Here is a 24,416-nt window from a genome sequence, read left to right on the forward strand (position 1 = left end):
CCCGGCCAGCTAATGCTTCTTAGGCAGAAATCTTGGGCTATTAGCTAGGAATCTCCAATGCCTTGGTAAACAAGCTTTTGGGAAGCAATGTGCATAAAAAGCATCATACAGAGTGATTCTTTTAAAATGTTATAAAGTGATATTTAAAAAATCAACCTAAATATACAGGTAGAATTTTATGAAGTCCTAATGAAATTCAATAGTTTACTTTTAACAGAGCATTTTGGTTTATTTTGTAATTTACTTAGTCTTCAGAAAAATCTGTTCTAAACCTACTTCCTCCTTTGCATTTTACAAACACACTGTTGTTATTTAAGAAAAACACTTGACTGAACAGAAAGGCCTGATTTTCACTATACATTTTTCAAGATATTTTGTTGTTACAGAAAGTTGAAGATTTCCTCTCAGACATTAACTTACTGGAGTGATGAATGCATTTCTTTAGATCCTGGGGCAAAGGGAAGCAAAAGAGGCATGCCCAGCATAGTGCAATTGTTCTGTGCACTTTTCTACCTCTAAAAGGGCAAAGTTTTATATTTATTCTCTCCCCCCAAAAAATCTAAAAAACTTAAATGACTTCCTTTTCACATTTATCAGGAAAATAGAATATGCCATATTTTTAGTGCTATCAATGATTATCAAAGACATTGTATTTTGCCATCATCAGGTTCACTTCTGCATGTCAGTCATTCACACATACCTACACACACACACCCCCCAACACACACACACTCCCGTCAGTGCAAAGATAAAGTTATGGGATTTTTCCAGAAGAAAGAATTTATAATCAAGAGTCATAGTTACTAATGATAGTAACAGGAGTTCTTTAATGTTCTATATTACAAAAGACACAGTTCTTCAAGGAGCAAGAATTAGGAGCAATAATGTAACAAACAAAATATCCAAATACCCAAAGAAAAGCTTAGCAACAGCATTGCTGGGAGTGAATTATTAGCTAGACACACAAGACAAGACAAATGGTCCACAGGGTTAAAAGACTGACTAACATACAATAAAACTGTAATTATGCATAAGCAATGAAGAACAATTTCATGACACGTCTCTTGTTCTTGTTAACAAGAATCATTTAAATTCCTGCAAATGGTGAAAAGAATGATTCAAATGGAGCTAATCAAGAAAAGGAAATATAAAATTCACAGTAAACTTAACCAATTTTAGAATTTAAGCAGTTACAAATCCATAAAACATATAAGACAGAGGAACATTTTTTTCCAATAACTTATCCAAGTATGTGGAATATTAAAAATATATATGGATTTTATTAAAGAAAATGACTATTTTAATATCTGCAGGAAATTACATTAAATGTCTTATCATATTAACATTAATAAAAAGAGCAATTTTATTTCAAAATTTCAAAATAAAAACAAAATTCCCCTTAAAAGAAACAATAGTTATTTAAACATCAACTTGATTTAGCAGAAAGGACATAAGCATCTAATACAATCTAATACAAATAATTATTTTTAAATTATATCACTATATGAAACACATATAATCCAAACAACATCTCTATTGTTGCACTCTTTTTCATTTTTATTTTTTTCTTGAGACAGTCGCACTCTGCCACCCAGGCTGGAATGCAGTGATGGGATCTTGGCTCACTGCAACCTCCGCCTCCTGGGTTCCAGTGATTCTCCTGTCTGTTTCCTGGGTAGCTGGGATTACAGGTGCCCGCCACCACACCTGGCTAGTTTGTGTATTTTTAGTAGAGATGGGGTTTCACCATGTTTTGGCCAGGCTGATCTCGAACTCTTGACCTCAAGTGATCCACCCATCATGTGCATTCATATTTTAATTACAAATTTAGGGCACATAAACATGAGCTATTCCATAAACTTCTTTTTTAAAAAAGTTTGGTTGCTTCTTTCGAATTGATTAATTTTATTTTACTGTTTAAGATGGATAATTCTGTTGAGTTAAAGCAGTTACCATGTGGCAGGCTTTGAGCCATGCATTTCACATGTAATCTTATCATCTGCATTTTACATACTAGAAAACAAATGACATATAAAGGTATTACACACAAATCTTCAACAACACAATAAAATGACACAAAGCTACTAAAGCTACTAAATTTTCTAGAAAGTTCATTATTTTGCCTTTCCCCTGAAAGTTGCAACACACCTGATACTGACTTTTTATGTAAGATGGTAGGGAGGGAGTTAAGAGTCGTCTCCTCACCCACCCTCATGTATCTATCCAAATGACCATTTATTTAAAAAATACATCTTTTCCCCATTAGCACTGCATCGTCACTTACTAATGTGTCCAGAGACAAATGTGTGGATCTACTGATGAACTCTACCCTGGTCTATTTTTCTGTCTCTGTCCTAATACTCAACAGTCTTATTGCAACATTAAAATAAGTCTTGATATCCAGGAGTCAAAGACTCTACCTTGTTCTTTTCTTCAAAGTTGTATTTGATACTCTTGCTCTTCTTCATTGAGAACTGGCTTTTTCAACTTTCATGCACACAAGAAGAAAACCTGCTGGGATTCTGATTGCGATTACATTGATCTACCCAATCAATTGGAAGAGAACTGTCATCTTTGTAATACTGAGCCTCCCAATATATGAACATGGTGTATTTATCCCTTTTTAAGGTCATCTTTATTTTCCTCAAAACGCTTTTCAATTTTATGTGTAAAAGTTTGCACATCTTTCATTAGAGTTATTCCTAGGTGTGTGTTGTTTTATTATACTAATATGAGTGAAATCACTTATTTTTATTTTGTAATTGCTTTTTACTAGAATATAAAAATATAACTGAATTATTTATAATGAGCTGTGACTTTGTTAAGCTCAGTTTTCCCAACTTTATTCAACATTGCCTTCAAAGAATTCAAGATTTCACCAGTTTTGCATTTAATCATTTCTATCAGTTTATGTAACTTCTCTTACATGCCAACTTAGTAATATTGCAATGAATAGGCATTTAATATTTAAAAATGTTTTTATAGTATCTGTTAAAATACATAAATTTTCTTTTTTTCTCTTAATAAGGTAAATGACAGTAATTGGTTTTGAATCCCATCTTGGTTGTCATAGGCTATTGAGTCAATCTGTCAATGGGATGGATTTGCTAACATTTTATAGAGGATTTCTACACCTATGGTCCCTGATGAATATTAGTCTATAACTTTATTATTATTTTTTTTTTTGCAAGGTCTTTGTCACAGTTTAGGATCAGGGTTATGTTGGCCTTATGAAATCAGCTGGGAAGTATTATGAAAGAGTTTAAGATTGGTATTATTCTTTCCTTATATGTTTGCTGGAATTCACCAGTGAGACCATCTGGGTCTGGACTTCTTTGTGAGAAGGCTTTAATGATCAATTCATTTTATTTAATAAATGTAATTTCCCACGTCTAGTGTTAGGGTTGGTAAACTGTATAGTTAGCATTAATTTACATTTGGCCACATATTTCCTTAGTCTTCTTTCCCTTCTGTATTTCCTGTTTTCACTCTGGTATCATTTCCTTTCTGCCTGAAGAACCCCAACTCTTATATCTAAATTATCTCAATTTTTATTTGTCTGGAAATGTCTTTACTTCACTCTCACTTTTGAAGGACATCTTTATCTGGCTATAATACAGAGTTAGTGATTATTTTTCCTCACAACACTAAAGATTCCTTTGTCTTCTGATTCAGATTTTTCTAACGTGTCCTCATATATCAGTCTTATTATGGCTTTTTAATTTTGTTCCCTCCTCTAGCTACTTTTAAGATTTTTTTATTTTTCTAGTTTTCAACGCTTTTACTATGGTATACCACAGTGTGGTTTTACAAGTATTAATCTTTCTTAGGATTGACAGTAATCTTGAATCTCACTATTATAGCTCCATCACAATTTGGGAATCCAGTTACTTGTATGTTAGATTTTATTACTAGAGTTAATGCATCTTTTATGATTTTTTCCCTTTATTCTTAATATTCTTTTCTCTGCATAGGTCAGTCTGGATATTTTCAACTAATCTATTTTTCAGTTCATGAATCCTTTCTTCAACTATGTCCCAGCTGCTGTTAAACTAATCTTCTGAGTTCTTCACTTATTGTGGTTTTCAGTATTTGATTTTCCATTTGATTTTTTTCATTGTAGATTTCACAATTGTTTTAAGGTCCGTGACTGATAATTCCAATATCTGGATCACTTATGGGTCTATTTCTACTATCAGATTTTCTCTTGATCCTGACTCCTTATTTCCTAATAACATTTTTAACTGCACATCAGATACTGTGTGTTAAAATCTGTATACAAGCTAATTCTGGGTGACAAAAGTAAGAATCCATCTCAAAAAAAAAAAAAAACTGATATCTGAGAAAGAATTTAGGGCAGAAAGTATTGTGAGAAATCAAGATGGACATTTCCCTATGATAAAAAAGTCAGGTTATAACAAAAATAATTCTGAATTTACATGAATCTAATGATATAGCTTTCAAACTTACAAAACAAAAATTGACAAAATTATCAGGAGAAATCAATCAACAATCAATGTGTAAGACCATGCTTCTCACGGTGTAACAATAATCAGGCAGATAAATCAATGAGGATGCAGAAATCTGAACAGTATGATTAATTAACATACATATTGACATTTATAGAACACTGCACCATATGCTGAGAAAGTACACATTTGGTTCAAGTGCAGATGGAGCATTTACCAAAATTGATTATGAAGGAAGTATAAGCAAATTTCAAAGGTTTGAAATAAGAGTGTATTCCTTTCTTATCATATAATTAAGAAATAAGTAACAAAAGCTAATTCTGTTTCTTCCTCCAGAAAAGATGTACCTATGGCTGGCACCTAGATGATAGGCAGATAACACCAATTCCATTTGGGCTGAGTAGATTGAAGGTTGGGTTTCAGACTTAGCAAGATTCAGCCTACCTTTAGTTCACCCTCTCTTCTAGTAATTATAACTTCCAAGGATTCCAACTGAGAACCTGGAATGATTATCAAAACCCCTACTCCTTAGCAACCACTGAAACAAATTTTTGGCCCCCCAGCACAAGATTAGACCTCACAAGACATTATTAGAATTGTTTCACAGAATCGATAGTCACATCTTACTATACTGCTGACCTTTTGATCTGCTTTCTGCTAAGCTTCTTAGCTTGTTTCCCAAAGGTTAATAACAGAAAAATGATCTGGAATAGTGGTACATGACAGTTACCCAAGCTACTTGAGAGGAGGATTGCTTGAGCCCAGGAGTTCGAATCCAGCCTGGATAAGGAAACCCTGTCTCGTAACAAATAATAATAATAATAATAATAATAATAATAATAATAATAATAATAATAATAATAAAAACACCACAACCAACACAGAAATAACTCAAGGGGAAAGCCTCTTCAGAGTGTAAGCCTTATTTCTATCTCTTTTCCTTCAAGATCTTGTACCCTCGAATTCTGCCTATGTTGTCAGGCCTGAGATTACATAAACTTTGCAGGCTCCTCTGCCTTAATCTCTGCCCAAATGAATACTCAGCAAATGCCCCAAAGGGAAAAGTGGTATAAAAAAATGTTAGACCCACCCCAGTGCACTTCTCTTACTGCTGGGATTTAGGTCTCTTCAAGTCCTAGCTACCTCAGAAGTTTCCAATGCCTCAATCTTATTTCCTTTTAAATTGAATATATTCTGATTAAATCTTTTAAATTTAATCCTTTTAAAACTTCTGGTTTGGAGGCGGTTTGGGTGTTTTGCTTGTTTCTCGTTTTCCCCACAGCTGGAATATTAGTCTACTGGCAGAAACGGAACTATTAAATTTTTTCTCTAAATTTTTTAAACAAGATCTGATCCAAACAATAAAAGATTCAAAACAAAGTAAAAGTACATTGTTTTTGGCCTAGATGTTTTCTTCCCAACAAAACCCAAAATCCTTGGTGCCTAGGGATTTGTTAAGTATGTGGCCAAACTGTGATTTAGGACAGAATTAAATGAAATCCACATTATATACTTCTCATTAAAACATCAGCATTTAGATCAGTCAGTTATATTTCAATAAGCAGTGAATTCATCTTAAAAGAAGAAAGGGAAAGAAACTAATATATATTGAGGACCTATTATTATAGGTATGTATTTTTCTTTATTTTTCTCTGTCTCTCTGGCTTTTTGATTGATTGTTTGTGTTTGTTTTTGAGACGGGGTCTTGCTTTGTTACCTAGGGTGGTACAATCATAGCTCAGGGCAGCATGGAACTCCTAGGCTCTAGTAATCCTCCCACCTCAGCCTCCTGAGTAGCTGGGACTACAGGTGCACACCACCACATCCAGTTAGTTTTTTGTTGTTTGTTTGTTTGTTTGTTTTTTGTAGAGACAGGGGTCTCTCTTTGTTGCCCAGGCTGCTCTCAAACTCTCAGCTTTAAGCAATCCTCCTGCCTCCCAAAGTGCTAGGATTATAGGTGTGAGCCACCATGCCCAACCTCTTTTCCATTTTCATACATGTTTACAAATAACAGAATCACAGATTCACAGGACCTCAAACCAAGGTATCTACCTAAATGTTCACAGGAGCAGACCAGGTACTTTTAAAATGAAAAATACAAAGCACTAAATTAGAACAGACAGACATGACATTAATGTGGGAGAATTATAAACAAAAGGAAAAGCATCTCTTCATACTGTAATATTGTAGGTGATATGCACTTTAACAGCATGAGACCACAAAGTCTTTTCTGCCATTAGTTTGAGAAAGAAATTTACCATAAGTTTAAATGAGCAAATGAAGCACAAAAGTGAGGCCAGTAATTGACTTAATTAAATGTTAGCCCAATTTCCTAACTTTACTACAGTTTTTCAGTATTAGTCAGGCAGAACTCTCCCCGTTTTTTTAGATCTGTCAAACAATGAAGCCGACTTAGTACAATAAACTCAGCAATCTCATACACTAACGTACACACAACTCAATACAAGGAAAGGGTTTAGAAATTTTACTCCTAAGTATATATGCTTTCTTTTAAAATTTAAACTAGGTAATAAAGAACTAAGATCTACTACTTTCTAAATTATTCTTACTTTAGAATAGGAAAAGTTCATGTACTACTATTACAATGTTTTCTGAATTTGTTCAAATTCTCAGGATTTTTTTTTTTTTTTTTTTTTTTTTGAGGCAGAGTCTCTCTCTTCACCAGGCTGGAGTATAGTAGCAGTAGCAGCACTCACTTCAGCCTCGACATCCCAGGCTCAAGCAATCTTCCCACCTCTCAGCCTTCCAGGCAGCTGGGACTACAGGCACATTGCACCACATCTGGCTAATTTTTTTATTTTTTGTAGAGACAGAGTCTCGTCATGTTGCCCAGGCTGGTCTCGAACTCCTGGGCTCAAGTGATCCGCCCGCCTGACGCTTGCAAAGTACCGGGATTACAGGTATGAGCCACCGCACCCAGCCTGGATATGCACTAACTCAAAATTATCAAAATCTCCTTTCTCTAAGCACAGAATATGTTAAAAGTGGCTGTTGCATAAACCTTAATGTTAACAAACTCGAGTAGATGGACGGGTGCTAAGTAAAGAATATAGTAAGTCTCTTTCATGGAGGCTATTTATCAGAATTACTAATTGAAATTAAATTCCACAAGTAATTTCATTTGGGAGATAGTCAAGAAGAGTAAGAACAATTTGGGGGGGAGGGGAAAAGAAAGAGGGGGACTAATCTTAATATTAGACATTTCTAAAATATAGTGATAAACAGTGTTATTAGACACAATAATAGACTTTGTCAGAAAATATTCAGCTTAGAGTAACACCTCTAGGAATGTGTATTAATTTAAATGTATGATTAAAAAGTCATCAGAATAAATATAAGGAAAGAAATCATTGGTCATGAATAATGATGGAACTTTTGCTTAGCTAAAATTAATAGAAAAAAAAATCAACTTGATTACTACTCTTCAATAAATTCCAGGTCATGTAACACTGTTTCAATGTTTTCTGAATTTGTTCAAATCCTCAGGATACGTACATTTCTTTTTTTCTTTTTTTCTTTTTGCCAGAGTCTCTCTCTTTCGCCCAGGCTGGAGTATAGTAGCACTTCAGCCTTGACCTCCCGGGCTTAGATCTATTATGAATAATAAATTTCATATAATAATAAAGTCTGAAATAAATGTTAGGTCTATCCACTATGAAAAACTGGTGGGTAAATAGAGGAATACAGAAATTTTTTTAAACATTCTAACAATTCAGTACATCCCAATCAAAATCTCAGCAATTTATTTTGTAGATTTTTACAAACTGATTTTAAAATTTATATGGGAAGACAAAACACCCACAATAATCACAATATTGGAGAAGAACAAAGTCAGAGACAGACATTACGTAACTTCAAGACCTACTATAGGCTGGGCACGGTGGCTCACACCTGTAATCCCAGCCCTTTGGGAGTCTGAGGTGGGTGGATCACAAGATCAGGAGATCAAGACCATCCTGGCCAACAAGGTGAAACCCCGTCTCTACTAAAAATACAAAAATTAGCTGGGTGTGGTCGTGGGGGCCTATAGTCCCAGCTACTCAGGAAGCTGCTGAGGCAGGAGAACTGTTTGAATCCGGGAGGCAGAGGTTAGTTGCACTGAGCCAAGATGGCACCACTGCACTCCAGCCTAGTGACAGACCAAGACTCCATCAAAAAAAAAAAAAAAAAAAAAAGACTTACTATAAAGCTACAGGAATCAAGACAATGTGGCATTGGTTAAAGAACGGACAGTGAACAAAACCATATTCTAATGTAAATAAAATGTATAAATACATATCAAATAATCAGTATATAAAATGAGAGACAAAAATAAGAAAATGTGGACACCCAGTGAAAAGGAACTCTATGAGTGGAAATACTACTTCTGGCTGGGAGACTCATGAAAGGGTTTAAGGAAGACACCTCCTTGGACATTTGCAGAGAAGGCTGGGGTAAACTTTTGAAAGGCTCAGAATTCTAGGTTGAGGAATTAGTGTGGTAACAATGTGGAGAATATATACCTGAAGAAACTGTAGCATATTCAGGGACTGAGTTAAGTTTGGATCGATAACTAATAGTATAAAGAACTAATCAGAGCTAGAAATAAAGTAAGATTACAGTTTTAGATTCCTTTGTAAGAACTAAGGTCATATGATAGCAATTAAATTAGGAATGGTCTGCTGGAGGGACAGTGTGCAATACTTACAGGCAAGTTAAACACCTAGATCTAACAAGACATCATCAAGGCAGCCCCCGACAAAATGCCATGAGAATAATCCAATCATTAGCTGGATTCAACCAGCTGCACATATTTGTTCCTAACCAATGCTTGAATAATTTCCAGAGGAACTAAAAACCCCTTATGGGGACCGGGCATAGTGGCTCACGCCTGTAATCTCAGCACTTTGGGAAGCCAAGGCAGGCAGATCACCTGAGGTTAGGAGTTCAAGACCAGCCTGGCCAACATGGAGAAATCCCATCTGTACTAAAAATACACGAAAATTAGCCAGGCGTGGTGGTGGATGCCTCCCAGCTACTTGGGAGGCTGAGGCAGGAGAATCGCTTTGACCCAGGAGGCGGAGGTTGCAGTGAGCCAAGACCACGCCATTGCACTCCAGCCTAAGCAACAAGAACTAAACTCTGTCTCCAGAAAAAAATACCTTATGGGGAAACCACATACAAATCAATACCACCCACATCAAATCCATGCTGGAGCTTTAGAGCCTGTACCTAAAGAATCAATAAATGATATAATTAATTTCCTTACATGTAATATAATTGTCATTGACACAAGTACTTCTATTCTGGGAACTATTAGAAACAAAACTTCCAGTCCATGACTGTGTAAAGATAATCACAGTTTTTAATCGTTGACTTTGGTACATTGTTTCTATTTCTTCATCTGAAAAAAAAATCATTTATTGAGTGTTTACACTTACAAGGCACACGTTCCATGTATGTCCTGTTCTGGAAGAGGCATCTGTAGTAACTCAGTTCGCTCTCACTATTTTCTCTACACAGAATCTAGAACGTGGTTACTCATCACATATCAAGAGAGTGAACAAATGCAATTACCATCAGCTTACGAAGTATTTAATTTTGCTGGTTTCGCTGCTGTTTCTTCTGTGGTTTCTGGTGTTATTTAACTTTCATTTATCTCTATCTTTGCACTGTCCAATCTGATTCATTGTTGTGTGAGATTTGGGTTTTGTTTTGTGTGTTTTTTTTTTTTTTTTTTTTTTTTTGAGACGGCATCTTGCTCCGTCATCCAGGTTAGAGTGCGGTGGCACAAGCACAGCTCACTGCAGCCTTGATCTCCCAGGCTTAAGCAATCCCACCACCTCAGCCTCTGAAGTAGCTGGGTCTATAGGTATGCTGGCTATGGCTGTTAGCCACCATGTCCAGCTAATTTTTTTTTTTTATTTTTTGTAGAGACAGTTTCACCATGTTGCCCAAGCTGGTCTCAAACTCCTGGGCTCAAGTGATCCTCCCACCTCAGACTCCCAAAGTGCTTGGATTACAGGCGTGGGCCACAGCAGCTGGCCTACTTTTCTCTTTTGTCAGATACTGCACGGCTTTCAATATGTTCTTCTCGTCTCACATATGGTTCACATTTTCCAGGGCTATGGAAATCAGTGTGTGGCAATATGAGGCCCACTCTGTGTGCTCTTCCTGCGCTGCTCTTTGTACTTTTTTCAGTGGTCTAAGGACAGTTATAAGGTTTCTGGTGCCAGCAAAGGACCCTTCTACAGTTCCACGTAGTCTTAAGAGCTAATGCTTCACCATGAAGTCAGGGGTCACACATGGCCTGATCTCAGAAGCCACATGAAAGTAATCAGGTTGTACTACCAGTACTGACCCCATGCTCACTATCAGAATGTTCCATCTGGTCTGTGTAATCCTCAAGTTGTGTAGATGCTGCTGGTCTTTGCCCTTCTCTCACACTTCTGGGATTACTTGCAAAAAAAAAAAAAAAAAATGTATCTTCTCAGAATGTGTGACTGTATCAATCACTAAAGAGGTTGTGTGAGCAGGGTGAGGTGGCTCACACCTGTAATCCCAACATTTTGGGAGGTTAAGCTGGGAGGATCACTTAAGGTCAGGAGTTCAAGGCCAGCCTGGGCAATATACCAAGAACCCATCTTTACCAAAGGAAAAAAATTTAATTAGCCAGGCATGGTGGCTTGTGCCTGTGGTCCTGGCTACTCAGGAGGCAGGAGGATCCCTTGAGACCCAGCACTGGAGGCTGCAGAGAGCTATGATCATACTACTGCACTCCAGCATGGGTAACAGAACTAGAATAAAGTGAAAAAAAAAAAAAAAAAAGAAGTTATTTAACTCAATAAAAAGAAGACTTCTTTTAAGTCTTCAAATCAGAGACGAAATACAAGATTTTGTATGCATGCATATTATTTGTATTGCCTTCTGTAAATAGATTCTATAAGTTTTATCTGATTCACGAAGACACCATGACTAGGGATGACCATGTAATTTCTCAACCAGAAAGGGACACTCTGGACAACCAAAGGGGGAACTCATAGTGATTAAGCTGTGACCACAGGTATTAACCTGGACTGTGTCAGGCAAATAAGGATGGAGGATTACCGAATCCAAAAGGTTATTTTCTGACTTTCCCTTTCAAAAATATGCCTTTTTTCCCCTCTCAAAAATAGAGAGGCAAATTCAAAAACAGCTGTACTTAACAGACAAGAAAGCTCTACCATATGTTCAAAACTGTTAACTACAGTAGCAGAAACAGAATTTTTGGTACTTTTCAGCCCCTCAATTTTTGGTCTGTAAATTCTATCTCATAGTCCCTCTAGTCAGCAAATATTTCCTGACTATCTAGTATATAACATGCATTGTCTTGGATATTAGTGGTATAGAAAGTGAATACCGGCCGGGCGCGGTGGCTCAAGCCTGTAATCCCAGCACTTTGGGAGGCCGAGACGGGCGGATCACGAGGTCAGGAGATCGAGACCATCCTGGCTAACACGGTGAAACCCCGTCTCTACTAAAAAATGCAAAAAACTAGCCAGGCGAGGTGGCGGGTGCCTGTAGTCCCAGCTACTCGGGAGGCTGAGGCGGGAGAATGGCGTAAACCCGGGAGGCGGAGCTTGCAGTGAGCTGAGATCTGGCTACTGCACTCCAGCCTGGGCGACAGAGTGAGACTCTGTCTCAAAAAAAAAAAAAAAAAAAAGAAGAAAGTGAATACCACAGACCCTCCAGTCAGCAAATATTTCCTGAATATCTAGTACGTAACATGCATTGTCTTGGGTGTTAGTTGTATAGCAAGTGAATACCACAGACCCAGGGGCCTGCACTCCTGAGATTTACACTCTAATGGGGATAGGAAGATAATAAACAGACCAGGATTACATAGTCTTCAGAAGGTGTTGAGTGCTTTGAAGAAAACACACACACACCAAAAAAAAAAAAAAAAAAAAAAAAAAAAATGCAGGAAGAAGTGTTAGTTGTTGTTTTTGCTTTTGTGTTTGCTTTTTGGGAAGGATACTGCACCATTGCACTCCAGCCTGGGTGACAGAATGAGACTCTATCTCAAAAAAAGAGAAAACATTGAGAATGGCTGACTCAATAGGTTCCACATATCTTTAAGTCACTCATAAATTGCAGAATGGTTTATTACAATTGAATCAGAAATACACCATGTCATTTATTTGCTATCATATGTTTACAAATGAAAATTTTTTCTGTTATAAACACACACAAATAGCTGAGGAAGATGTCCAAATTGAATGAGACTAATCAAATAAAATAATCTATACATTCAAGATTCATAATCTAAAACAGTGCCTAACTACGCCACTGTGATTAAATTACATGCTGCTTAAATTGACCTCCTTATTGAGTTTGATGACAGAGTCTGGAAACCACGTCATTCAAATACTTAGAAATATGGAATATCCTTGGCTTCTGAGTAGAAGGTTGTCTTTCTAGACACAGAAAGACAGTAAAACTGAAAGACGCATCTTTCAACCACAGACAAGGTTCCACATTCACCTAAGTGATAGATGGATAATTGTTACTCAGTGAATAATTTTAGCTATGAGCCCTTCAGGAGATTATAATCACATCCACTTTTACATCACTGCATCAATTTCGCAGACGAAGGGTAGGTACATATTTATATAGAGAGGCTTTGGACAAGATGCTGGCTAAATATCACATTAATGAGTACATTTGTGAATTTATTGGCATTATAATCTAATTATGGAAGTATTATTTATGCTTTACCAGAGATGTTCCTGAATAGGAAAGTAAACAGAACACAGTCCCTTAAAATAATGTCAAGTTAGACTAGATATCTGAGAATGGAAGTTTCAGATATAAATAGCTAGTAGCATCATATTGTCTACAATATAAACACACACTAATCCATTCAGCATTTCACAGCTATGAGGACGTACAATGGGAGAGTGTTGGGTAGGTAATTAGATCTCTCCTCTGTTCTCTGATTGAACTCTTTACTATGAAAGTAGGTTCATACCACATCCTATTTATCTACTCTCTTTATTATTAGATTGCTAAGAGTCTCAAGAGCAAGGAGGCATTGTTATTCATCCCTGTCCCCCTAGCTCCAGAATGCACAAAAGTAACTCAATCTCTGTTTGTGGAATGAATACCGTATGAATGAGACAGGTGGAGAACGGACATGCGCTTTCTATTTCTTGGCCATGGAGACACCTGAGCACAGTTGGATTTGTTTTCCTAGGCAAAGATTTCCCTTGTTGGTCCTGGTTTGGCTCAAGAACATGGGGAGTCCCAAATATAAACATTTCCAGTGAAAGCATACAGACGCTAACTATGTATCTGCTATATGATGTAGCAGACAATGTTAGAAATTATCTGACCTTCATTTTCACATACAATTCTTTTCCTTCTCCCAATAAAAGAACCTAGTTCTTAGAAGTATCCTTCCCTATTGCCATCCCCATGGTCAGAGCCAGTTGTGCTGGCCCCATTTTCTCTTGTGAGTAAATAAATTAGCTATGGGTGTGTGACAATGGGCATGAAGGAAATTCTGCCAGGGAGTTCCTGAGGAAAGTGCCTTGCTTTTAGAAATAAAGAAAGTCTTTGTGCCTATAGATGATGTTGACTTTGGATATCATCCCTGAAATTCCTACAAAGTATCCTGTAGTCATGTGGGAAGCTAGTCTGTGAACCAAGCAAACACAGAACAGACCAAAGAGAACTACGGAAATCTGAGCCAGAGCTTGGATCAACTAAATCTGAATCTTCTCTTCCTCTGGACATTTTGTGTCCTTATTTTTAAAAAACCATATATAATTGAATGGTAAAAGATGACAAGACAGTATATGATTCTATTTATATAATATTTTTATGCATAATGTTATATATGGCTATACACCAATCTTTTAGCTATGGTTATCTTAGGGGAGAATGAGGATTATGAAGAGGGTATTTTTATTTCATACTCATACATTACTGTTATAAAAATAAAACATTTTAATGATTTAGAATTTAAGTATATTTGCATATTGTATGCTTAGTAGACACTAATTACTTTTAACAATAGCATTAATTAAAAATAACTAAATAAACAAATGAGGATACATATAAATGCAATTTGTTGAGTTCTTATCATATTCCAGGCAGGCATCTTTCTGAAACACAAATAAATCATAATGAGTGTGGTATTATGTTTCTTCGTTAATAGGAGCCTGTTCAGCCTTTGGCTATAGTCTCTTCAGTGACAGATATCTCTACATTTACACTATTTAAAGTATGGTCACAGTTTTACATCCAGTTCCATAATTTAATGGAGTTTAATTCTGTATTTTACTGGAGACTTATACAGAGCATATTTGAAAATGGACGAACAATGTCAAGTGTTGAACCTCATTTTTTTCCAGTGAGTCATTAGCCCAGCCATTTGAGAAATCTACTTTTAATAATATACAGAACACAATTTATATCATATGAACCACAAAATTCATCAACTCTTCCTTTTTCCTCCACATTACCCGAATGTGCTTTAATGGAAAGAAATCATCAACATAAAACTCAACTAGAGTGGACACAACATTAACTCTTTTCATTTTGATCCTTGATCTATCTGCCCTAGAGCTTGAACAAAGAAGGCTTTACAATGTAGTGCTTCTGAGCAGATGCCAAAAGACCAGAAGAATGAGGATATAAAAGAAATATTAAGATCTACTGTTGGAACTGTGACCACATTTTAAACACTGTTATCTCCCACAGGAGAGACTACAGCCAAAGACTGAACAGGCTCCTATTCACAAAGAAAAATAATACCACACTTACTATTTTGTATTCGTGTTTCAGGAAGATGCCTGTCTGGAATACGACAGGAACTCAACAAATTGCATTTATAGATATCCTCATTTTTTAAGTTATTTTTCATTAATGTTATTGTTAAAAGTAATTAGTATCTACTATGCATGCAATATGAAAATATACTTAAATTTAAATTCTAAATCATATGATTAACTACTGAAAACACAGAAAACCTTCAGAGAATGAAGCCCGTTAAATGCATAATGTATGTGAATCTATGTGAATTGTATGTGAATTGGCATGTTGTACATAAGATAGATTGAAATTCCTATTGACTGGTTTGCAAGAAAATCAGGCTCCTGTCAAATCAAAAAGTATACTTTTCAGTCATTTTTCAGCTGGATTGCTCTCACTTTCATTTGATCTTTCAATAACATCTTACTCAAGCTCAGCACATCCATCCCCATCGTAATCCCTGGGACTTGTGAAGATGTGACATGGTAGGTCACTGCTGGCTTTGAGGGTGGAGGATGGGTCAAAGGCCAGAATGTAGGCTAGAAAAGGCAAGGAAACAGATTCTTCCCTAGAGTCCCTGGAAGCAATGTAGTGCTGCCAACACCCTGATTTTAGCCCACGGAGATTGATTTTTAGACTTGTGACCTCTAACACTAGAAGATAATTAATGTATGTTGTTTTAAGCCATCAACTTGGCAGTATCTTGTAACGGCAGCTATAGAGCAACTATAGCTAGGGCCTTCAGGTAATTGAAGGTTTTACTGTTGTGGGTGTTCATTGTTTTGTTTTTGTATTTTGTCCACAGATTATAGTTGTTTTTTTCAGAAGGATCAGATCTGGTAGGAGCTTACTCAGGCACACTCAATGCAGAGACCATCACAATGATGACAGCATACCCATAGTGCTTCTTGCATGCCGGGATTGTTCTACACATTTTACTTATATTATTTAATTCTCACAACAAAGGGAGATGCTAGTATTTTTCCCACATTATAAATGAGAAAATTGAGGCACAGAAAGGTTAAGTAACTTATGTTACCAGGAAATGAACTCAGGGAGTTTGCACTATAATCTATGAACTTTAACCACCGGAGATAATACACAGATCTTCTTCCTCTTTTGCTCTTGCATTTATATAAAATGATCTTAGGTGCAATTACCTGTGTGAAACTGGAGGTTCAATGTTTGATAAATGTACTTTTAAAAAGTAATTTATGGGGCTTCAGTGTTTCAAAAATGTATATTTTTTAATTTATATAGCAGTAAATTTAGTCAGTTGCTTCCCAATGCATTAGCTGGGTGTGGTGGTGCACACCTGTAATCCCAGCTACTCGGGAGGCTGAAGCAGGAGAATTGCTTGAACCCGGGAGATGGAGGTTGCAGAGAGCGGGTGCTCCAGCCTGGGCAACAAAGTGAGACTCCATCTCAAAATAAATAAATAAACAAATAAATAAATAAAACACAACACGTGTCATTCTTTTTATAAAACCCCTGTCTCTTTAAGACACGTACCCTAAGAACATTAAAAAATGCAGAGCGAGATGGAGACTCACTCTGTTGCCCAGGCTGGAGTGCAGTGGCACGATCTGGGCTCACTGCAAACTCCATCTCCCAGGTTCAAGCGATTCTTGTGCCTCAGCCTCCCAAGTAGCTGGGACTATAGGCACGTGTCACCACGCCTGGTTAATTTTTTGTGGTTTTAGTAGAGACTGGGTTTCATCATGTTGGCCAGGCTCGTCTTGAACTCCTGACCTCAAGTGATCCACATGCCTCACAGCCTCTCAAAGTGCTGGGCTGACAGGTGTGAGCCACTGTCCCCAGTCCCACGCATTTTTTAATGTTCTTAGAGTACATGTCTTACAGAGGCAGGGGTTTTATAAAAAGAATGACACACGTGTTGTGTTTTATTTATTTATTTATTTATTTATTTATTTATTTATTTATTTATTTATTTTGAGATGGAGTCTCACTTTGTTGCCCAGGCTGGAGCACCCGCTCTCTGCAACTTCCATCTCCTGGGTTCAAGCAATTCTCCTGCTTCAGCCTCCCGAGTAGCTGAGATTACAGGTGTGCGCCACCACACCTGGCTAATTTTTGTATTTTTCATAGAGATGGAGTTTCTCCACATTGGCCAGGTTGGTCTCAAACTCCTGACCTCAGGTGATCCATCCACCTTGGCCTCCCAAAGTGCTGGGATTACAGGTGTCAGCCACTGCTCCTGGCCAACACAAGTATTTTACTACTCCACATTCTACAGCTCCATTTTTCATAAAAGCTGGACATGTCTGAGTCTGATCTATACCTCTGTTAATAATTAAGTCATTGTAACATTTTGTACTTTGAAAACAGTACATAATTTGGAAAGAGGAAACATCATTACAGTTTCTATAAAACAAGCCATTTTACTAAACTGAAACATAAAAATCATTTTAAGAATATCTCTGGACATGTTTTGGATTATCTTCCTGACAAGTATTATTTTCTATTAATTTTTTTTTTTTTTTTTTTTTTTTTTGAGACAGAGTCTTGCTCTGTCGCCCAGGCTGGAGTGCAGTGGCACCATCTTGGCTCACTGCAAGCTCTGCCTCCCAGGTTCACGTCATTCTCCTGCCTCAGCCTCCTGAGTAGCTGGGACTACAGGCACCCGCCACCATGCTCGGCTAATTTCTTGTATTTTTTAGTAGAGACGGGGTTTCACCATGTTAACCAGGATGGTCTCGATCTCCTGACCTCGTGATCTGCCTGCCTCGGCCTCCCAAAGTGCTGGGATTACAGGCGTGAGCCACCGTGCCCGGCCTATTTTCTATTAAAATTTTAAGGAATTGCCTACTGAGCTCAAATTGTTCCTCGGAAAAAAATTTGAAATGATTTTTCTATTAATAGTTTTAATATTACTTCTAATTGTTTTGGAAATGATTCTAAAAAGTGCCATAAAAATTTAAAGGAATAACAAGTTCCACATACACAATTCCTTCTTCATGCTAACATGATAATTATATACACTTCTATAACATACATGAAATTATAATATAATTGTTTTTCTATCCCTGCAATGAGTTGTAAACTCATTGATGACCAAATACACACTTACATTTCTATACATAGAGCCTTTATAAGATATAATTTATCTTATAAATGTTGAAAAAGTTAACACTAAATGATTAGAATTGGATGTATTTATATTCAATTCAATATTATTTGCTCATCACAATATTTATAACATTACATTGTGAATTTTATAGATATTCAGAGTATCATTCACAACTGACATAGTGGCAAACTACCAGCACCAGTACCCATGCTTATGAGGAATATATAGCAAATGAATGAATGATCCAAATCATAATCACTTAAATCATAAATGTTAATCTATTTCTCCATCAAAGAGCAGGATGTAAGGAGAAAAGAATGGTTACTTTTAATTTTTTCTCTAGTTCAATCTACAATATTCTAATAATAAAGGGACCTAGTCAAGTGGCCATAAGCTAGAGTTGAAAAGGACAGGGTCCTACAATTCCCCCAGAAACAATTAAACCGAAAGGCAGAAAGGATACTCAACGTGTATTTTAAAATATGCTGTCCTAAACAGAACATACAAGCCATATATTGGACTCATGGCTTTAAACCAAAGCAATGCCTTTTCAACAGATGGTAATTATTATAAATATTACTTGAAGAAGAATTTTCAGTAAATTTCCTGGACTCCAAAACCAAAGCCCTTTCTACTCTACTATGCCACCTCTAACTTGGTATCTGTGCTCATATGAGATGAAATCCTTAAATTAAATTAGGCATTACAAATAAAATGGTATGAGAGAAAAGTGTCTATCATAATTTTGTGAATTAAGATAAAAGGAACAGCCAAAAGCACAATATCACCTAAATTATGAAACTTTATTAACTACCAAACACATGGAAATAAGCAAATGCTATCATCAACTCTCTATTCTAACACTGTCGTGGCATCATTAAATTGGCAAACTACATGTGCCAGAATTGGTTAGGATACTGGGGTTGAGGGGAGGAAGTGGGAATTTTGGACTGGCTATGTCCCAAAGAAGGAAGAAAGCCATCAAGGCCAGAGAAAAGGCAGTCAGGAATTAGCAACAGTCCAACCCAGGGAGTTTAAGAGTATACAAAAAAGAATAAGTAAAACAATAACAACATTTAATCATTACTAAGCCTTGATGATAAAGTTATCCTTCCCAAAGCCACAGAGCTAACTATGGCAGAACTGGTATCCTCAAGCAGTTCTCTAAGACAACAAAGCCCGTTTTTAACCCTATGCTATATCATCCATATGCAAAATAGATCTGGAGAGCAAGAAGAGCAATACAGAGGTAGACTTGCAAGCGACATTATCCAGAACCACAGTAAACCCAGTGGGGGAAATAGAAAGAACAGCAGAAGCAAGAATGTGCATAGGCAGATGCCCAGAGAAAACGGGGCCGAAGAGAGGTGCTGCTCAACAGATACCTCCTCCTTCTCATTGCCTGTGAACTGTCTCCATCCTCAAGATCTGAAAGGTTCTGTGGACAGCTACTGACATAAGCAGGTCTTGGCCTATTTACCATTGACATGATTTTAATAAGAATAAAAGCTAACTGATAGTCAATGTAATTATATAGATATTGGATCTAGGTCTCTGTTTTAATATATATATATATATGTATTTTTTTTAATTAAACAGACATTTTAAGAAAATCCACTTAGATGAAATCCTTCAGAATGATTTTGGTGCCACAAAAATATGAGTTATTTTACTAATAGTCACAATAAGCAACTTTTTAGGGAACCAAAACTTCATAGATTAGGTAATATTTTCTCCCATTTCATCTTACCCACGTCTTCTTCTGTTATCATAATGTTCATGATTTACTTTGTCACAAATGACATTGGGAGTTTTCTGCTAAGTTTCCTTAACCATTTGATGAAAACCACATATTTATTCATGATCCAAGAATACTAGCAAAATGGTCCTTAACCACAAAAAATAAAGCCATGGTACTAAATGGAAAATTTTTCCTTATCATCGTTAAGTGTGTTTGTATTGCTATGTGCATATGATAACATTTTGGACATGAAATAGTGTAAGTATTATTTACTGAATTACGTAAGAAATTAAAGAATTATTAAATAAAAAAGAACAAGGCTTTGTAAAGAAAGTTGACTATGAAAGAGCTGGGGCTCAGGGAACACAAGGCTCTTTTTGATTCACTGTTCATCTGAAAGGAAAGAAATGATTTCATGAAAATTCGCATTATCTTCCTGGCACACTTCATCCTAGAAAAAGTGGCTCTTCATTTAAGCAAACTACATATGATGTATTAACCTGGAGGTATAGTAATTTGATTGCTAACAGGATTCCCCATTAGAGTTCCATAATGAGCGTAAAGGAGACATTATCAGGTACTAGAAAAGATGATATTTGGAGTACAGAAGACTTGGTTCCTACAAGTGCCAGCAGCATCCATTGGCCACATATCATCCATGGATCACATATTATCAGACATGATATTTAGCTGGTGTGCACTCGTATGAATAAAATGGTTAAGTGGAGAATATCTATCCTTGGTAAACAGTTGCTGCCCCAAGTCCCCACAGTGCTCCCTAACCCTGACCACCCCAGAGGTCCTCCAGGATACCCCCTCATTGCTCAGGCTACCTCCAAATCCTTAAATACAATAGAGACCTCCAGAACCCTTCCTCCAACGCTGTGGCTGGGGCTGTGCTAGTTAACTGGCATCACCTGTGGCAAGCTAGGAATGAATATCATTTCTGGGTATAATCAAAAACACTCAGCAGTATGACAGAAACTTTCATCTTTCCCTAATATACAGTAACCTGTTGAGCTATTTGACACTGATTTCCTTCTAAAACTTACTAGTAACCAGAAATAGGTTTCAGCTTCATGCAAAGTGTTTTTTCCTTGTAGCAGTTTTCTCTCAAATTATACTTCCTAATTCATGTCTTTTTTTTTTTTTTTTTTTTTTTTTTTTTTAATGAGATGGAGTCTCGCTCTGTCGCCCAGGCTGGAGTGCAGTGGTGCTATCTCGGCTCACTGCAAGCTCCGCCTCCCGGTTCAAGTGATTCTCCTGCCTCAGCTTCCCGAGTACCTGGGACTACAGGCGCCCGCCACCGCTCCTGGCTAATTTTTTGTATTTTTAGTAGAGACGGGGTTTCACCATGTTAGACAGGAGGGTCTCAATCTCCTGACCTCGTGATCCGCCCGCCTCCACCTCCCAAAGTGCTGGGATTACAGGCGTGAGCCACGGCGCCTGACCTCTAATTCATGTCTTATGGTAACTATACTGTGCTTTATAAAATAGTGTTCAACACATCACACAAATTACTACTTTATCTGTGATAGAGACATTCTAGAGAGTGAACAATTCAAAACTAAATTCAGCTAAATAAAAATATTTGAAGAGATCCAAAAATTCTAACTAATAAATGTCTTGAAAACATAAATCCTAGAAGCTGCGTACAGTGGGATACACCTGTAATCCTAGATATTCCAGAGACTGAGGCAGGAGGATTGCTTGAGCTCAGGAGCTCAAGACCAACCTGGGCAATACAGCAAGACCCCACCTCAAAAAAAACCACAAATCCTAAAACAGTATTTCAAATTACTTCCTCTATTCCAAGAAACTTTAGAGTTTGCCTAGCCCAACCTCATGATTTGAAGAAGACAAAAGATCTTCTCAAAGTTCTTAAATTTGAAAAACACAACTTAGCAATATAAAAATTAAATTTATGGCAAGTTAGTTCTAAGTTGTTATCTATAAAGACAGATGAAATGGCAAGATGCATTTTTCTAAATGCTAATGCCAAATAAAAACGATCTTTCTTTATAAAGGCTGATTTGCATATCAAAGTTGATCTGACTCAGGGATGTTTAAAAATCAGGAGGGGATATTTCAGGTAGAAATGAAACTAAATGGAGAATTGTTTTCTTTCATAATTTAAGTGTACCTGAAAAGGTTTGCATGAAAGAATAAAAATTTTTAAAAGAAACTTTATATTTTTTAATAATTTCAGACTTTGCTATAAGCAAAAAATGAACCTGAAAAACTAAAATACCAAGCTTTTGTAAAATAAGCTTTTAGTCTAATACCAAATAAAAATCACTAAAGTTTCTCTTCCCTACATAATAGTATAGTGCTAAAATTTAATTTAGAACTAATGCACAAATCAAGTAAAGTCCTAAGCTGCATGCCACTAAAATTTTAAAAACTACAAGGCTGATGCAAATAATGTTATAACTGATGACTCATTTCTATGGATAATCATTTATGCATTACCATTTTTTAATCTTTTTACTCATCCAGACCAGAGTAATGATTAACAACAGCAACATATAGATCAATAATGGCAAAATAAAATTTTCAGTTTTATCTCTGGAAATACTATACTTTATTAAACCATGCACTGCAGTAATTACAATACCAAAAAATAAAAATTAAAAAAACCTGGAAACAAAAATTTGACCATTAATCTTCTTGCTTAATTCTAAACTTTAATAAATTGGTCAAGACTGGGTAACAGCCCAGATATCCGTCACAGCAAGTCTCACTGAAAATAAAATAATCAAATAGGCTTTGAAAGAAAAATACTTGCATTAGGAAACCACATAACAATTTCAGGGCTGGGCACGGTGGCTCACACCTGTAATCCCAGCACTTTGGGAGGCCGAGGTAGGTGGATCACGAGGTCAGGAGATCAAGACCATCCCGGCTAACATGGTGAAACCCTGTCTCTACTAAAAATACAAAAAATTAGCCAAGCATGGTGGCGGACGCCTGTAGTCCCAGTAACTCGGGAGGCTGAGGCAGGAGAATGGCATGCACCTGGGAGGCAGAGCCTGCAGTGAGCCGAGATTGCACCACTGCACTCCAGCCTGGGAGACAGAGCAAGACTCCATTTCAAAAAAGAAAAAAAAAAAATCAATTTTCAGAGGAAAAGGATTAGCTGTTTTTAAAATTACAATAGACTAAAGCCATATCACCAAAATTTGATTACTTAAAATATGTAACAGTGCCATGAAATTTTACTTTCCATGAAAAAGCTCAGAACATAGTCACATAGTGAAAGACATTTGAAAATGAAATAAAGGTTAATGACAAATAGCCATGCATAAAGCTATGAGTTAAAATAATAACAATAACAGCTCCGAAAATGCAAGAAAACATAGAAATGCTCAAAGAAAGGTTGGTTTTAAACCACAGACATAAGCACGAGGCCTAGTGACACAGATCACATCAAGCTTGGATTTTTTTTTTTTTTTTTTTTAGTTTTCAAGACACCACAAATATGCTGGATAAAGCAGAAAGTCAATCCTAAGGAAATTCCAACTGAAAGGCATCGACTTATTTCAGCAAAAAGAAAATCTCTGACACCTGTGAAAGAAATTGTTCATATAGTAGCTGAGCTCATTAAAATACTACAAGTCTACATAAATTGGGTACTTGCCCCTTCTGATTTCTCCACGGTGTTAGCCAGCATCTCCTGCAGGGCCCGGACAGACAGAGACTGCTCCAGCACAAAGGTGCAGATGGAGAGGTCTGGGGGTACGTTCTGCACAGAAAGAGGAAGAGCCGTCAGCAGTGTCATCTTCATCAAGCATCCACACCCAGCTTACCTTAGGAGGCTCCAGTTTCTTTCATAGAAAGAGTATTTGTCAACTTTCTACTGCAAGTTCCCCAGTCATCAAGAAACACTGTCATTACTCCTCACGTTTAATACATTTTAAAAACCACAGATAGCGGCCAGGCGCAGTGGCTCATGCCTGTAATCCCAGCACTCTGGGAGGCCGAGGTGCGTGGATCCCCTGAGGTCAGGAGGTCGAGACCAGCCTGACCAACACGGTGAAACCCCATCTCTACTAAAAATACAAAAATTAGCTGGACGCGGTGGCACAAGGCTGTAATCCCAGCTACTCAGGAGGCTGAGGCTGGAGAACAGTTTGAACCCGGGAGGCAGAGGTTGCAGTGAGCCGAGATCACACCACTGCCCTCCAGACCTGGCAACAGAGCGAGACTCCGTCTCAAAAAACAACAATAACAAAAAAAAACCACTGATAGCAACAGCTGCCATTTGCTGAGTAACAATAACAGCTCTGAAAATGTAAGGAGACACAGCTTACTCTCA

At 37.0% G+C, this 24,416-nt stretch overlaps 1 protein-coding gene across 1 annotated transcript in view; it reads right to left on the bottom strand.

Moving 5' to 3' along the window:
• Positions 1-24,416, bottom strand: part of RYR2 (ryanodine receptor 2) — a 557,611-nt gene that overhangs the window by 472,183 nt on the left and 61,012 nt on the right. The window contains exon 3 of the mRNA XM_031934901.1: positions 23,739-23,843. Coding sequence (XP_031790761.1) covers positions 23,739-23,843 — 105 coding nt within the window. The remainder of the gene's footprint in view (positions 1-23,738; positions 23,844-24,416) is intronic.

The sequence above is a fragment of the Piliocolobus tephrosceles genome, chromosome 1 (genome assembly GCF_002776525.5).
Source record: "Piliocolobus tephrosceles isolate RC106 chromosome 1, ASM277652v3, whole genome shotgun sequence".
NCBI classification, from domain to species: domain Eukaryota; kingdom Metazoa; phylum Chordata; class Mammalia; order Primates; family Cercopithecidae; genus Piliocolobus; species Piliocolobus tephrosceles.